This window comes from Gnatocerus cornutus, chromosome 2 (genome assembly GCF_029298725.1).
Source record: "Gnatocerus cornutus isolate USDA-ARS CGAHR chromosome 2, icGnaCorn1.1, whole genome shotgun sequence".
NCBI lineage: Eukaryota > Metazoa > Arthropoda > Insecta > Coleoptera > Tenebrionidae > Gnatocerus > Gnatocerus cornutus.
In genome coordinates this window covers 10,353,016-10,370,526 of record NC_142234.1, presented here as the reverse complement: position 1 = coordinate 10,370,526, position 17,511 = coordinate 10,353,016, and the positions used below count along the sequence as shown (strand labels likewise).

The 17,511-nt window shown below is 37.8% G+C and overlaps 1 protein-coding gene and 1 long non-coding RNA gene across 2 annotated transcripts in view; one reads left to right on the top strand and one right to left on the bottom strand.

Annotated features, from left to right (window-relative positions):
- Nucleotides 1-1,567: 1,567 nt before the first annotated feature.
- Nucleotides 1,568-17,511, top strand: part of LOC148178890 (protein-L-histidine N-pros-methyltransferase) — a 43,280-nt gene continuing 27,336 nt past the window's right edge. Inside the window, exons 1-2 of the mRNA XM_088029776.1 lie at nt 1,568-2,009; nt 10,727-10,917. Of these exons, the coding sequence (XP_087885902.1) occupies nt 1,839-2,009; nt 10,727-10,917 (362 nt within the window). The 5' untranslated portion in view covers nt 1,568-1,838. The remainder of the gene's footprint in view (nt 2,010-10,726; nt 10,918-17,511) is intronic.
- LOC148178891 (uncharacterized) lies at nt 6,523-9,359 on the bottom strand. Its single transcript, XR_015769693.1, has 2 exons — nt 8,930-9,359; nt 6,523-6,671 (listed from the first exon to the last, which is right to left on the bottom strand). It is a non-coding gene; the product is annotated as an uncharacterized LOC148178891 (long non-coding RNA).

Genomic DNA, 17,511 nt, shown 5'->3' with positions numbered 1-17,511 from the left:
TATCGAATTTGCAGAGATTCGATTGTTTTTTCCAACTGTATTATGAATTTCTGAGAATATTGTTTTCGTTGTGTCTGTTGAATTAAATTCAGGAAAATCTCGTTTCAGTTAAGAATGTCTTTCCTGCAATCAACAACCGAAAAAAGTGTCATTAAGCACATGAAGGTTATTAAAAGACTTTTTGTATCGGGTAAATTAGGCGCTGGATACATTGTTCCGCGCATAATTCAAATTACAATTACTTTTAAGAGAGAGATGGATGGAATTTTTTGTGTTTGTGGTATTTAAGAACGCTGCTAATAATGGAAGAATAATAAATATTACCGTACACTTCCTCTTTATTGTTGGTATAAAAAGTCGAAATATGGAACCGATTTTGGACGGTAGAACAAATATGTTGGGGACAATTGATGTCGTCACAGTTTTGTAGTATAATTTGTTTGCTTCGATGAAAGAGGTTGCACAGCACATCAACGGTTTTAATAGGATTTTACGACGTTCATTACCGTCGAATAAAAAAGGGCAATAAAAGCAGCAAAGAGCGATTGTAATAATATTTCGTTATTGGACTACTTGGCATGCGATTCGGTGCAAGAAACGAAACTCTCATTAAAATAAATCGCTAACTATATTCCCCTCGTCCCTTCAGATCCGCGCTCGGATTTCCAATTAAAAAACCTCATTTATACTCGAGTAGAAATTACACGATGCAATTTAAAAAACCGGGGAAATCCTTAAGGAATTTCGGTCCTTAAGGGTTGGCTAAGTTGAGTCGTTTTTCCCCGATCACCATCGTCGTCTAATAAAGTATCATGCGCACGGATAATTTTTATGCGATTTAGAGATTTCGCGTGTTAAAACGTTTCTCGAATTTAATTCCGTCGTTTTAATTGGATTTTTGTTTGTGTATAAATTTCGGATTATAATTAAATTTAAATTACTGGAAACTCGGTTTTTTCCTCGCCAGTCACGTCTTAATGACAGACTTTTTGCTTCGAAGTATTAAAACACGGATTTCTTGCCATCGATTAATTAAAATTTCAATTTCAACACTTTTCGTCGACAATGCGCGGATTCGTTCCGACAAACCTCGTAGTTTTAGTTGAGAAAAAGAAAAACCTTAAGCCATTACCTATTCATAAAAGAAAGCAATTTCGAAACACAGAAACCAAATTTCTGCATGTATCCCGCCTGGGGCGCAGGCCGTGTTTGATTATCGAAACGAAGAAGGTCTTCTTCATTTTCTTCTGTGAACAATTGAGATTAATGTGAATTGTAATTCCATCTGGTCGGGCGTACATTAGCCACTGCTTCATAATACGTCCGACGAGGAACAAAAAAGAAAATCTCTTTCAAATTAACATCGTGCTACTGGTTTTTGTTAATGGACCTCGACTCAAAACTGATTTTCACTTCGGTTATTAATGTAATGTATGGAAGATATTTTTGACAATTACGCAATTACTGGCACACTCATTACAATTTGTTACTCAGCTCATTTCGAAGAACAATTCCAAGAATTGATCGCTTCAATTTAGCACGACCCGTTACGGACCGGTTTAGTTTGAATTTGCCGCGCGAAGCTCTGTCACTCGGCTTAGCAGTGTCGCCAACCTAACCTGTCATGATTGTTTATTTCTGTCAAAAGTGAAAGCAAACACTCTCTAAAATCGTCCACGTACTATCATTTCCGTCATTCTAACACAGTTATAGTGCAGATTTACATACACTTGAGGGTGTAAACGCGAAACTGTGATTTTCTTGTGCGTTTCAGTGACAAGTACACATAACCCCACTTTTGACTCAACTTTGACAATCGTTGTTTCTTTGGTTGAATAATGGTAGAAGACGGGGTTTGTTATGCTGACACGAAGGAGTCCGTCCCAATTTTTCATACCAATCAAAGCCAGCATCCAACTCTGTCTTTTAGACCTCGAGGGAGTCTCGCAAGAGCCCTGTATGAGAAGCAGCAAACCGACCATTTTCTCAGTCAGTTCGACAAAGCCCAGGTTAGTAACCAGGTTAATTATGCTTGCATGTCGTTGCACCTTACTGTCATCACGATTAATCGCGTTTTTACTCAGTTTTGAGGTTATGCCCTCAAGGGGCCCCCTTGAGTGCACTCTCTTATAATTCCATAAAGCCACAGCCGCGGTTTTTATCGAGGGATTAAAAAGCGCTCGTTCCCATCTGGTTTCTTTGCTTTCTTTCCCCTCGTTATGAACAATGATTACATAAATAATCCATGCACTGTGCAAACCCAATTATCGTCAATTTTCTTTACGTGTAGGTCATCAAAGCGTCCACCAATCATTAACAATTACTCAATAATAAATCAGTATTTGCTTTGTGAATATTTTATGGGAATGTAGTTAACGGCGAAGGCGACTTGGGGTCTGTTCAGAAAGCAGAGGCGGGTGCGGGACCAGTTCTCGTAATTGACATTTTATTTTTACATCGGGAAAGTACACCCTTGGAGCTGCGGAAAAAATAATATAGGTTTGATTGGTGGACGGTGTACATGTTGGGTGATATTTTATTCATAATGGGAAAATTGAATACCAGCCTTATTTTTTTTGTCAATATTAACTTCTTACGTGCCTGACACTAGGAAAATGAAGATGTTTTTTTGGTATTTTCACGATGAAATGTTGTTTTAATTAAAGTAGTTTACTTCAACAAGTTTGGCAGGGAGGCCCAACAATAAAAAACTGATTTTATATTCAAACGAACTGTGGCTCAAAACAGAATGATCTAATCTTTCAGAACAATAGGAACAAGTGAAATTACTTAACTGCTGGGATTATCAACGATAGCACTTAAAAACGAAATGATGGAGAAAAAGGAATATTTGCGCCACGTCTTCTCAAACATAAATAAATGTGATCGAAGATGGAAATCCACGTTTTCCGTTATATGCAATTTGCACAAACACTGCATTCAATATGACCCATCACAATGGAAAATGGCAGATACTGAAAGGTTTATGACGTACCTCCATGGAAAAAAGCTGCAAAATATTTGCACAACTGTAAACAAAAACACACTTGTTCCATTTCTACAACTTCTAATTTTGTTTTGTTAAAATATGTTTTATTCTCTTTTGGTTTTGAAGGCAAAACTTTAGACAAATTTTACATGATGATGACAATTTTTTTGAGGTTTCTATTGAATAAAATCGATCTACTAATAATAGACTATCCTAAAATTCCACCATGACTTAACGTAATCTTCTTATGGTACCATAAATTTTCGTGTATCAACATGTCATAAATTTTGCGATAATAGTACCAGCAACGTATGTAGATACACGTATTGTTAGTTCCATTTTCCAACAGCACCGTATATCCTTTCTTTTATTTTGCCTTAGCTGACGCTCATTTTTTACTCATAAATTTTCAGAATATTTGCATGTCGTTGACAAATACAATTTTTATGACTTTGCTATCTTATCAGAATCCCACGATTAAGAAACTATTGTGCAGTGAATATTGTGAAGTTTGCTTGTTCGGTTGGTTGCTTGTTCGGTTGGTGTTTACCATGCTTTTCGAGAAGTGTGATGTGATGCTGAGCGTCCAGGTAAAATTTTGCCTTCTTCCACTAGTAATTCATTTGGAATTCTTGGAGGTCATTGTAAGATTCTGCGAGAGAGCGCGCGTGACAATTATGAGTTTTTTGAGGGAGTTCGTCAAGGGATGTAGTTTACGAGCAGTCCCCAAGGTATGCTAACCTCCAGTTACGTACCTTCCCTTTTAGCAACCCACTCAGAAGCGTTGCACGCTGCCACGCACCACTTCAACATATCGTTCTTTTCTGATAATGTATTCGTATCGGGAAAAGACCAAGAAAACGCCTATATTCTGTAATTTACACTTTGACGGCGTCTCTACTAGACTTTTGATGTATTCATGACGGGGGTTAACAACAGTTTGTGTTACGACGCTTCTAAATCTGAATATTTCAAGGGCGAAAAAGCAAAATGAAGACAACAAACAGCGCGAAACAGACGTGTTGAACCAAACGATTGGCACCAAAATATAGTTGCTGCAAAATTAAATTTTTACCTGAAATCCAACGTGCCTATTTACTTTGACGAACGGTTCAAAATCTTCCATGTTTGTTTGAAGTGTGCCCTCTTTTGAAGGCGTTCGATAATGATCTTAAATTTCGCGCTGATTGGACCCCAGCCCTCGGCGCGATAGGGGATTTTCATCAAATCTTTTCCGCGATTCGCAAAATAAAAGAAACCGAATGTGTAGAGGGTAGTTTCGAGGCCCGTATATGCATGGATTACTCCGGCAACGTCATTACCGAGCTCGCTCCCTAAAATACTTCAAAGAAAAGAATACTACTCGGATACACAATTCGACAGGTGCGTGGGGGTGGAAATTCACTTTCGTACAAGAGGGCGAATTTGTCATCGTGTGCCGCTCATCTAAAGCAGGAATGTTTAATTCGCAAAGGAGACTCGCTCTTCTGAAATGAGTTAACTGGATTTTGTACAATGGAATGTAGTTTTTATAAGAAAGTTTACTCCCTTTGTATCATTTGTGATTTAGATTTTTTCTGTAATCTGATGAGTTCTCATTTTCTTTTTTAAAGGCGTATCGTGTAGGGTTGTTATTTACGCCAATTATTGGGGGTGTAAGGGTGGTTTTGTTTTTGAGCGAGGGAGGAAATGGCGTTAGGGTAGAAAGGACGAAAGAAACAAAAATATTTCATTTTAAGTGCAAAACCGACGCTGGGGAGAATGTGAAGAAATTCACAACTGCGTTATATGGTGGAGGCTCTAAAATGATTAAAATTTTGATTTGTGCGTCTTTTTGGCATTGTTTAGCATTTTATTTCTCTATAGATGGCAAATTACGTATTTTAGATATTAAATCGAATCAAATCTAAATTTACAGATTACAGGTGCAAATTGTGCTGTGTATAGAAGAGTTTTTATTCGTTTGCGTTTTGGTCCAAAATTATGACGCAAGTAAATATCGAAAAGAATGGCATTTGTGCCCCAGATGCATTAGAATCGTCTTCTTGGCCATCATCCCCTTATTATAAATAACTTATCTGAATAAAGCCTGCATTGTGTGAACACGTTTCTGTACTCGCGCCAGCTCTCGTATATTCTTGAGTTGCGAGGGGTCCGAGTATTTTACTTTGGTCGCAATCAAAATGTGATCGAGCGCGCCGCGAGGTATTCTGAAATACATAAATTCCCATATATTGTGAGAGAGAGCCAACCCCCCAGTTCCACCCTTAAGTAAAAATATATGTATCGAGTATTGGAATCGAATCCCGTGCCTGACACTCTGATACATTTTAAATTCACATTCGTAAGTAGGGAAAATAACTCTGATAGCATCGGGAACGGGCCTTTGTTTCCTTTATTAAGCCCTCCCATTTTTCCATTCCCGTCTTCTCCTTAGTTGTATTTCATACGAATCCGCCTTGATTAGTTTCGGCCTCTTTTCCTGCCTCGCCGAAATTTATTCCAATACTTGTTGTTTACAAGACATTAGCCACCGCTATATCGACTCTGTTATACAATCAAAGGAGAACAAACTGCATTCGACAACAACTGCAATTAATCTCGGGATTTTGAGACGGGCTAAAATGACGGCCATTCGTTCCGGAAGGAAAACGAACGTATTTTTTCATCTTCGACTGAATTAATTCTTTGATTAGCGAATTGCCGAAATGAGGTGATAATACCAACGAAGATTGATGACTTTGAACGTAATCACAAGTCGGGAGCGAACCGGTAGTGGTAACGAGAAAAAATATTTAAATTCGAACATAAATCCGTCTGTTTAAGCGCGATTTCCATTCCGGTCAATCATTGTCTTTGCGTGAAGATGCCGTACACAGTCGTTTGTCGTGTCACCTCACCATTCACGCATTGTCATAAATGTTTAATACAGGGCGGTGGTGTTTGTCTCCCAACCCTCTTCTGTGTGAACGTGGCACATGCAAGCGAACGCTTCCAGTCAACCTCCCTTTCCGGTCCCCGGATGCAAACGAGCGAGGAGATACAAGTAAAAGACACCGGAGATGGAAGACTGATCGACTCGGTGCACCTTCAGGATGCAGATTTGTGACGTTCAACGCGGTTTTAGCGATGCCGCCTGTTTCTCACTCTCTATTCGCATCCGGATTTTCATTATTTAACTAGCTACTACGACAGAAGAGACACAGCTTTTTACTTTGAAACCTAGACGAAAATAAATAAAATATATCGGCAAAAAACTGAATTTTAAGTGATCACATTTGAGCCACTACAAAGGTCCGTTCCATTAGACAGTTAGTGGTTTCAATGTGATCATTCAAAAACATTAAAAATTGTGTTTTTTTTTATTTATTTTAAAAAGACACCTCGTCGAGTCGTCCGTGAAAATTATGAATTTTACGCTGCTCCTAATAAATAGCCCTCGATAAATTAAAAGGTGTAAGAAGAATGCTGAACCACTTGAAAAGTTAATTTATTCGTCTCGGATTTTAATGAGAAGCCGTAATTTCGCCTGTCATAACGTTGCTCTCGCCGCAATTAGTAAAAACTTTAATCACACAATAAACAATAAATAAAATAATTAGTGGCGGTCCTAGTTGGAGCAGGTCATTCATAAAGTCAGGTGTTAACAGAAGAGACGGCGGGTCCCTCCCATCCCGGCATCCTGAAATATGATTTTAATTAAGTTCTCATTATTTATGTTGATGAGGAGTCGGAGATAAGTGCAATGTTAATAACAATCATAACTCCAACAGTAGCAAATAGTACAATAAACGGTCTGGAATGCCATCGAGGCGGACCTGATAATTAAAACGGCCGGAATCCGGTTGGATTGTCGGGATCAGATAGACCGTGTTTACATACCTGCCGACCGCCGATTTATTCATTTAATATTTAAATGGGATTACTACTGTCGGGAATTGGCGACCAGGTAGCCCACTATCGATGCTAATTCCGTCAGACAACTTGTTGCCTTGTCGGACACGAGCCGGCCCTGTTCATTACACGAACGCATTCGAGGGACACATGCGAGCTGTCCACAGGGAAATTTAAAGCCGAATTTTCAGACAAAATATGCTCATCCTTAACAAAATTTTACAATAAAGTGAAAGAGCGTGGGGAAGTTAGGCATATTTGAAGAATCTGGATAAAATTTTGATGTATAAGGACGGAGATATTGAAACATTTTTAGAAAATATTTGAACGTTTAGTTTAGAAGGGCATGGCTTGAAAATATTGTTGTTTTAAGCAGAAGACAAGACAAAAAGACTGACAACTGAGCAAACATTGTTTGGGATTTGCAATTGAATTGAGTCGATTTTTCTCTGGAAAAATGAAAATCGCGCGGGAGAAGACTTCTTGATTTCTTTTCGTTTTTATTTTTGTGGGGGGTTCCGTTGGACGAGAATCTCGCTTTCAATGGCACCTCATTTGGTTCCCACATGAGCATGTTTAGTTGCTGGTAGCTGTTGTCAAGAGGCTAGACAAGTGGGCATCAGCGAGTCAATCTATGTGGAATCCAGTAGCAGCACGATCAAAAGTGAGCCAGCCAGTAGCAGCATTAAGAAAATGAACAAAGCCTTCTGACAGACGCGCGATATTGAAGTGACGTCAACACTTTTCATGATAACAATAAGACCTAAACACAGTCACACCAAATTACAAGTCTGACAGACGTATAAATAAATACATACGTATATAAATAAATAAACGTAAATAAGAGACGAAAAAAAGGGAACATTTTACAGTACCGGATTGACAATGGTTGAAATGTAATTTGTACGTTTGTAAGCTGCGCTATAGTGTACATAATTTGAATTAAAATCGCCCGTCATCTTGCCACTAATTAAAGCAAATGCAGTCAACCAATCGAATGTTGTCTATGGTATCAAGAGGAAACTCTATAGACCTCACTGACCGGATATTAAGACGAGTAATTATATATTGTTGTAAAATTGAAAGTAGGCATGTTGGCTCTGATATTAGAAAGCAATTTATTTAATTTCGTTAAATGGAAAAAAATCTGGGCAAGGTCGGTGATTTCGTGGTCGAGCAGACTGGCAGGTGTCCGGGAAGCTCAAGTAATTAACAATTAAAAACTATCAGTGCGTTTCGTCCGATTATCGAATGTCAATATGTGACAGTAAAGTTGCTTCAACAAAACAATCTGTGGACCTCTAACAGCGCTTTTTATCCTCTTCCAAACATGCAAGGAATGAAACTTGCCGCCTTCTGTCCACGCCATAAAAATATCAACCGATTCGGTTTTTACTAGGCCGTGTCTTCTTTAATCCGACTCGGCAGCGAGCTTTTTCCTTAAAGACACATTGTCAAGCGCGAATAAACAAATTATGCTTTTTGTATTTGCGTTCTTGGAAAAACGTAATTAAGCTGTAATGCCAAGTTCGATGGACAGAACTGGGACACGACGAGTTCTAAAGAAGCAAAAAAATCTTTCTAAAGGAGTTCCTGGAATTTTTTTTGTGCAGTTGTGATCTGATACAGTTTTTTACACGAAATTCTAAAATATGTCACAAAAAAAACACCAAAAATTTCCTCGTGAACTGCCTTACCCTGCGAAGATTCAATACAACAATTTCTTTAGTTTGTCTTGTCTGAAGTCGAGTTCCGTTGAGAAACTACCTTATTTGTGTGGATTCGCACCCGTAACGAACCGTCATCGGCGTATTTTCCGTAATGAAGTAACATGAAATGAACGTGTCTCGACAGACATGTAAATAAAGAACTCAGTGAAACAAACTATTGTTGTAAATAAATTAAATTTAAAATACAGGTTGTCTGAATGGAATTCGAGCACAATAACCAGACCCAGGTGTCCACCTTGCTGCGTAATTAGCACAGAATATTTCCAGTGGCGGCGGAGATGCGTTAAATTTTCAAAGCTTTACAATGTACACTTACAAATTAATGTAGAACGATATTTAGACGTGAAAGATTGCAAAACCCATTTTAACTGCATTGAATTGCGTCGTTCCGCCGCTGGTCGCCTCCATATCGCACCGTCGTGATTAGCCAATTATCGGTAATAACCTCAGTTGACGTCCGAGAAATTCCTGAAAATTGTCTGAACGGATCTCGTCTCGTCTGAAAATTTGCATTTGGCTGATTGGTCGGGGATGATGGAAATTTACCCTCGGGATCCATCCATCACTTACCTGAAAAACAGTCCTGGCCTCATGTGCATCAGGCACCCGAAGTGACATTTAATAAACAAATTGCACTTATTAACTTACGACCGGAAGAATCCATTTTGGAATTGATACAGTGAGTTCGATTTGTTGCGTTTTTTTTCCAACAACGTCTGAATTGGACTGTTTTATTGAACTTTGGGAATCTGATCGAAAGTTTGAGCAGCATGTGCTTGTTTGTTCCATACACCAATAACGTGAAAGGAGGAGGTGGAGGAAAGTCCCTCACGTGTTTAGAGCTTATACACACTTGGTAATGGAGATTAGGAGATTATCGCTAGTGTGAGGCAATTATTTTTAATGGTATTTTCTATAGTCGAGGCTTTTTTCGAAAACTGGATATCTAATAGTTCAACATGAGGAATAAATTTCTGAATTGTCGAGTACTTGGCGTATTAGAGGTCATAATGTCGATACCCCAAGATACTGTGCGATGAACCGTGGAGGATTTAGTACGTGATTGTCTGCAAGCACTATAATTACAATTTTGAGAGCGATCCGAGTATTTACTCGAAAATGTTTCGCTCAACTCGCTTTTTAATTGTCCTGGAAATGAAGAAATTTTTTGTGTCCTTCACTGCGGTTTCTTAAAACTACATCGATGTTTTATAACAAGAGGATCGTTGAAAAGCTGAAGCAAACGAGGCAGAAATAATTGAAGAGTCGTGAAACAATGTTTTATAAGCAGTTTTAATTACCGAACGCGAACCTTTCACGTCTCTAAGCGAACTTTTCAATTTGGCGAATAACAAGCAGTCGATTGTGAAGTTTCCGCGAGAATAATTAATGATACAATTCCCTTACTTGTCAGTGCAAAATAATCACTTCAGGTGTTCGTCAAAATGAATGCAAATCTTATGAATATTTATATAGTGTATGCATAGGGAATCGCGCCTTTGGTGAGACGCATTATTATTCATATCGTAAAACAAAAACAACGAGACGTTAATTGGCCTGGTACTGCGCCAAAGGCTTACACCCGACAAGTAGTTCAGGATTTAAATAGACAATTAAGTAATCTGCTGAATTGTTAGCGAGCGAATTCTCGGATTATTCGCTCGTAGGCTTCGCAAGCGAAAGAGTTTTCTCACAGCGTTAAAATGTATCAAATCGTTTAATATCTAGAATTAGAGGTTTTTAGCAGTCTGGAAATCAGAATAATTGTCTCGTTAGCAGTTAAAATTTTCAAAAACTCAACGTAAAAAAAGTTCTTTTATTTGTTACATCCTTCTCAGTTTGTTAATGAATGGAAATCAACACACAAAGACGTAAAAAGCCTAAAAGTGTGAAGAAACGAACATTAAATGACTCTTGTCTCCCAAAAGTGCCGTGAATAATGCATTCACTTACTCATGATTAATGTTCACATTGTTTAATGACCTCCTTCATATTCATATTCCGTCTGTTATGTTAATTGCGCTAAATATATCGCGTCTTTATCATGTTAATTCATCTGAAAAGTTATCTCATTGTGTGAAAGTATTGATAGCTTTACACGTTGAAATTCCAGTGGTACCATTGCGACCTCAGCAAGCTCCCTCCTGAGTTATCGTCGAAATTCATCGAACTCAGCCCAGACGACGAAACCATCAAATTCCTGCAAAAATCGGAAGAAAAATCGGACTGGGTTCTGACTCAAATCTGGCATTCAGTCGTCAAAGCTCTTCTAGGATGGTTCATGACCCAAACGTCCATCAATGGGTGAGTTTTAATTTAATTACTGCCACAATACCGTGAGCAAAAAAGCACCCATTGAAAAATGTTTGTTCATTAACAACTATAATAGAAGGCTTGTCTAACTTTTACCTGACTGTCATTCTGAGCATAACTAATTATATAATTACGTTTTTTGTCCGCCGGTCGACAGTCATTAGGCCGAGAGAATTTACTCGATGAAGAATAAAGAAAGGGAAAAAACGTATTATTCGATAATTATCGTAGCGACGAATGGTGTCGGAAAACTGTAATTATGAAAAATTGGCTGTAATCGTGCAAGGGAAAAAATCAAAAGTGAAGGAAAGTATAATTAATTTTTTTCTAAGTAAAGCTTGACTTTACGAGAGCTTAATTCGGTGATGAATTGCCAGTTCGGACTGCCGTCATATGCTACTAAATCCTGGTCAAACGGCAGCTGCATTGACGAGATTATAACAAAAGTTTTTATCGCGACAATTACGAATTCCCGTGTTGTTTAATTAACGAATTTCCGAGAAGCGGCGATTAAGTCTTAATTGTCGTAATTATGTCAAGAGGGCTAAAGACGCTGATGATTTGAGCTTTTGCAACCAAATGTCTTATACAAAGCTTAAGATCTCCGATTACGAATTTTTCTTTTATGATTTATGAAACAAGACGTCAGTCAGTAATTTTCGCTTGTTTTGATTTTAACTTAATTGTTTCTTAACTATTGAAATTCCGTATTTTGTAGCATTTTTTCAGAAGACTTCAAAGCTGCATTGACTCGGAGGTATTTTCTACTTAGTGCTGCGAAGTGCAAATTTATTTCATCGTCGAAGTAGTGTTTTGCGGTTTGTGGTGAGCTCCTGGTGGTTGGTTAGGTCCTCGACGTCAAACAACCGCAGGAAGCATAACGTAAAAAGTCCATACATAATTCACTTTATAGCAATTCGGCGTCGAGGTGTTCTCCGTGCGTTTTTTCCTTCTTATCGCCTCTGTCGGCGTCCTCTTCGCCGTTTACGTGCGTTCTAACAAGTGATACTCCGGTGTCCGCGAATTAGCATTAATGCAATTCGAGCTGAACAATTCCGACAGCCCTTTGTGTAGGTTAGTTATTGCTGGTCGGCAAGATTAATGCGACGAATTAATTCAGGATCTCGCCGTCTGGCAGCCCTGTCTTCTTCTCATTAAACATGGCGAAGCTGCGTCGAAATAGTTACCCGACAAAAAAATGCCCATGCATAATTCTATAAGTACCACGGATTATTAAGCTGCTTCTCTTTTTTAAAGGAGCCGTCGCCGTGTTAAAAATCGCACAAATAAAACCGCGGAATTCTCTCCCTCTTCACATCTTCGCCATCTTCGGACTTGTGAAATATCTTGAGGAAAAAACGCGGATTAATTCGCCAGTGAGATGCAATTTTAATTAAGTATTTCGGCAAAATTGCAACGCCGAGATTTGGTTTATTTTCAGAACGAACACAATGATGGTTTTTATACGATAATTGATATTGGGGGCGCGAAATGAAAAAAGGACACGGAAAGAGTACTGTTTTATCAATTTTCTTAGCTTTAATTAACCTGTCAGGATTCATGCGAAGATTCTGACAAAGCGTTCGTGCAGATTGCTTCGTGTCTCCGATTAAATCGACGCAGGGACATTTCACAAGTTAATATTAAGTGTGTCAGCTTAAAATATGGAACGTTTGCCGGAACTCGAGCAAAAATATAAAACATTCCATATGACGCCGTACTTTTGTATCTTTTCAACCCAAACGCCGTCTGAAAATGCATTTCAAGAATGTCTTGTTAAATTTTATTAACTGGTACAATGGATAGTTGCAACTCTCTCGGTGTTAAAATTTTGAAATTTCCAACCCTTTGTTGTGATGCCTTTTTGAATGTCTTATTTCTCTTAATGCATTGCGGCAATTTAAATTTGGCAAGCCCGAAAGCTCTTTGTGTCGTTTGGTGCGGAATATGCAAAGCCAAGAATTACCCGACCTTAGTCTGGTTGCACAAAAAATGCCGGTCTTCTTGTTGCTCCGGTATGCTCCGGTAATACCAGCTTTTCAGCATTGTACGATAATAAAACGCAGGTCACACACACGCTTGCATCATTATAAAATTATTAAAGAATGACAATTTAAAAACAGGAAGATGTGTTTTGTACGGTTTTTACGTTGCAATCATAAGCACATTACCTCCGGCATGGGCCGCAATTATAACCATATGTCCGATGGTCCGTCATTAGGGCTGGGAAATGAGCAATTAGAAAAATTAACAGTACAGACTATTGTGTATTCCAATCCGAAAGAAAAAATCAACTCGAGGCTTCCTACAAAACATTCTTTAAACGGCCGCGCTTTACGTTGTTTTTTGTCGGATCCGACTATGATTAAAGAGATTTTTTCGGTAGCGATAATCTTACGCATGTTTACTCATTCGGGGGAATTTGTGAAAAAAGACGTTTTAATCTTTGTTTAATTGTGTCGGAAATTTGCGTAACGATATTACATTGGAGCATGGCGAAAGGTACTAGCATTATTCGAGGTTGTATAGACGAATTGAGCTTTTCCCACTGGAAAAAAGTGTGCAGACATCGGTAAAAACTAAACATTGAGGTGGTTTAATTAAGATTCACTCAATATGGATAACGTGTCATTAGCAATGTGCACGTCGAATTATACATAATTAACCGAGTTGGAAATGAAAAATCGAGTAATTTCGTTTCGGTGACGAACGGAAACACAATTGGCATGGATCGACGACGATAACGAAATTAATGGCGTTAATTGTGAACCGATGAGTTGGCAACGCTGTCACTCAAATTGTTAAACAACGACGAGGGATGGAGAATTTTTCACACTTTCGGGGGGATTTTGTAAAACGCCGATGCCGTTAACAATACGGCGTTCAAGAAATCTTGTCATTTTAAACAGAAACTAGATCAAAAGAGGAAGAATTTTTAATATAATAGAAGATTGTTTTACTAAATAAAGGTAACATGTTGGTAGACACCAACTATATGAAAAATTAATTTTTCGGATTTCATAGTTTAGTAAAAACGCTTGCATTTTCAAAATATGCAGTGAATTCTTAATCACAAAGGAAATATAAATAGACATTTGATAAATAGTTTGAATGCAGGTAACACGAGTAAAAAAAAGACACTTTCCGACGAGTTATGTGCACTATTTTTTCTAGGACCCTTCATCTAAAAGAAACAATAAGTTTTGACAATAGAACATTTATTAATTAATTTAAATTTTATTTTTCCTAAGATTCTATTTCACCCATATTCCACACTTAAATGATTGATCTTTGTGACATTAGTCAATTTTGACAGGTCTACGCGATATATTCATATAGCACGTGTGACTTTTGCTTTCGTAAATAGATGTACGGAAACATCAACGAATATGAACGAAAAATATTTGGTATAGGTTTATTTCGAAAATCTATTTGTTATTAAATTATTACGAATGATGTAAATTTAGAAGTTTTTACAAGCGGAATTTTACCACTTTTAATCCTATAATTTGTGCTAAATTTGAGATGGAAATGTATTAAGTAATTTATTTTTAGTTTTCCTTTATCTATTTACTTTCTATCGTAGAGCGAACACGTATCGTATTTCGATTTAATTTAGATGTGCCCGTTATGATTTAATCACCTTATTAAACCGAAATTTTAATAAGATTTTTGTTGAAAAGCAAAAACTTAAATGATCCAACATAAGAATAATACTGGTATTCTATTAACGGGATCGTCGTGGATTTTAATAACCATCTTTTTTCAATAAAAGCGTTATTACAAAGCGGAGAAATGTAAAAAAAGAAAGCATCAGAACAAAGCCGTCAAGCCCGCAGCCCTAATAATTACTCGAACAACTCTTCTTACACAATGTATTAGAAATGTTCCAATGGTTATTAGCCCTGACGAAAAAACGCTAATAACATGTTTTCGCAGCAATTACGCTAATTACAGCGTCCAAAAGCAATTAAAGAACATTCCCACGTTAATGAATGCAATCGGTACATTGATGTATTTATAATTTCATAAGAGAGACGACAGCGCGGATTTGTTCAGAACAAATCATAAAGAAGATTGGGCTCTGATACAACCTGACTGCTAACCACACCTCTCCACAAAAAAACCACAACCAAAAAAATTACGATATTATTAAGATGATACCTGCTAGCGCACAGTAGCGCATACCGCAACATTCTAAACGCTATTTTTGTTGTCTCTTTTGTTGTTCTTTCATTGAGGGAATGCAACAAAAGTAAGTTGAAACCGAATTTTCTTCGTTAATGAAATTTCCGATTGTGAATTTTTTTGGACACGTTGAATACATGAATTATTACCGTTGGAATTAAAAAAATCCCATCAAGCGCAGAATGAGAGTAATTTATGAATGAATGCAACCGAAGGGATTAAAAATTGTTGAGTTAGAGACAAGAAGAGACAGGATGTGTGCTTATTAAAGAATTATCAAATTTTCAACGCATACTTTATTGTTTGTTGAACGCTGAAGTTTAATCATCTCCGACGAGGTCTTCGATTATTTTAGTCGGTGATGGTGTTGGCTCCATTAAAACTCTGAATTTAAGCGTGAAGTTCGGTCCGAAATTAAAAATTACTCTTTTTAATTGCCGAAACGCGCGCTGCTACTAGACAACAGCACAGGTGGTACCAACTCAAAAAAACTTACGACTAATTATTCCTCCGTGACCGTCGAGAGAAGAGCTTATCTTGGCGGCAATAAACGAGCTTTTCTAGCTTGTAACCGTCTGTTTACTGCACACTTGACGGCGTATCTGCTCTTCACTACCTGTGTTACACCCATTGTAGGCTAGAGAGTGCTCACAGCAAAAACTACGATTTCGGGCTCGAAAGCTCGGTAATTTGTTTACGGTCAAGCACGAGTTCATCAACCATTCTTTGTCTTTCTATCCGATTGTTGTTTCATAACAATTCTTCTTGGACTGGATTGTATCAAGTGTTCGCCGAACCGCATTCCTACTGTTATTACAACATTTTATTCTGGGTTTATTCATAAAAATCCATTACTCTTACATCTGTTCGGGTTTCGCAGTTATTATTTCATTCCGGACGGATTTTATTGTTGGTATTATTAAATGTACAATATTATGAGTTGGGAGTTTTGAAGGAATTTAACAGATTGCGTTCACTGGATTCTATTTTCATAAGACGAACATAATTTCTTTTCTATGGTAACAGTATATTGTCTGTAGTTGATTGTTTATAATCCGTCTATCATATATGTATTTATTTGAAAATTCGGAAAAAAATTTTTGAGTTTTTTCTTTTTTGGCGAAAATTTCTATACGTGAAATGTTTGTAGGAAAGCTTTTATATTTTTTTTTAATTATTAGGAGAAGGTGGTGAACTCGCCATTACCTGTGCGACACAATGGGAAACATAAAATTGTTAATGACATAGTACACTACGTGTATACTATTACATGAAGATATTTATTGGATATCTCATTCAGTCATTCATAAGTGATTTATCATCGAACGATCTAAAATGATGCATGAAAGTTGTAGAACCGTCGGAAGGCTCATAACTCTCAACCTCGAATATTAACATTGAAAAACCACACTAACACACTCCGAAATTTACGCTATAAATAATAAAAGCGTCGTCCGTTGTTAATTCATTCCTCCGATCAAATTTCAATTGAGAATCCGATCAGATTTCTATTCCTCGGCCGAATTTCCTCTCTAAATAATAAAATGGGTCCCCCCGTCGAGCGTCGAGAATTTTTCTAATTTTACGGTGATTTCTACTCGGCCTCGGCCCATCAACTCGTCCGGTTATGGACGCTCCTTTCCTGGTTGTTATGCTGTACGGCTACTGTCTTACGCGAGGAATTATGATATTGATGATATCACGAAGACCGGACCGAGGAGGTTCACTCTCGATAACGAGCTCGCATCAAAATCACAACATCTCCAAGACGGCTCCACATCATTATACGCGTTAAACCGTACCGATTCCGAGAGGAAAAGGGCATTTGAATACGATGGGCGCGGAATATGCCGCTGTCATTCTCGAGGGTCTTCACTATCTAATCATCTAAATGGGTATCAGATCTCCAAGGAAGATTGCGGATATTGAAGCTTCGGGCGATTGTCTTTCTGTGGATTTCGGGACGTATGAATAATATCAGGAACTCCATAATGCAGGTTTCTGGGTCGCGAATGGGCTCCTTCCAAATTGATACAAATTTTACGGGATGACAAAATGTGGGAATCGCTCCAAAGTCCTTACAACACAGAGTAACAATTAATGCTAATATATTTTTTTAATTTACATACGTAAAGTTGGTTTTCCATTTCTCCCATAATTCCGAATTATAAGTCGGCATCAGCCTTGGTCTGAGCCTAGATTAATCCATCACTCGAGTCGCCAACAAACTCGCACAACTCGGTTTATTATTCAGATTAGCAGTTTTTTCCATGGTGTCACTAATGGCCGCTCTGGTCGTTTAATAAAGTACTAAATGTCGATTTAAATTTCTAAACGTCTCGAAATGAAATAGCCGACTAATCACGTGGCGTAATTCGAACGCCGTCTGATCTTAAC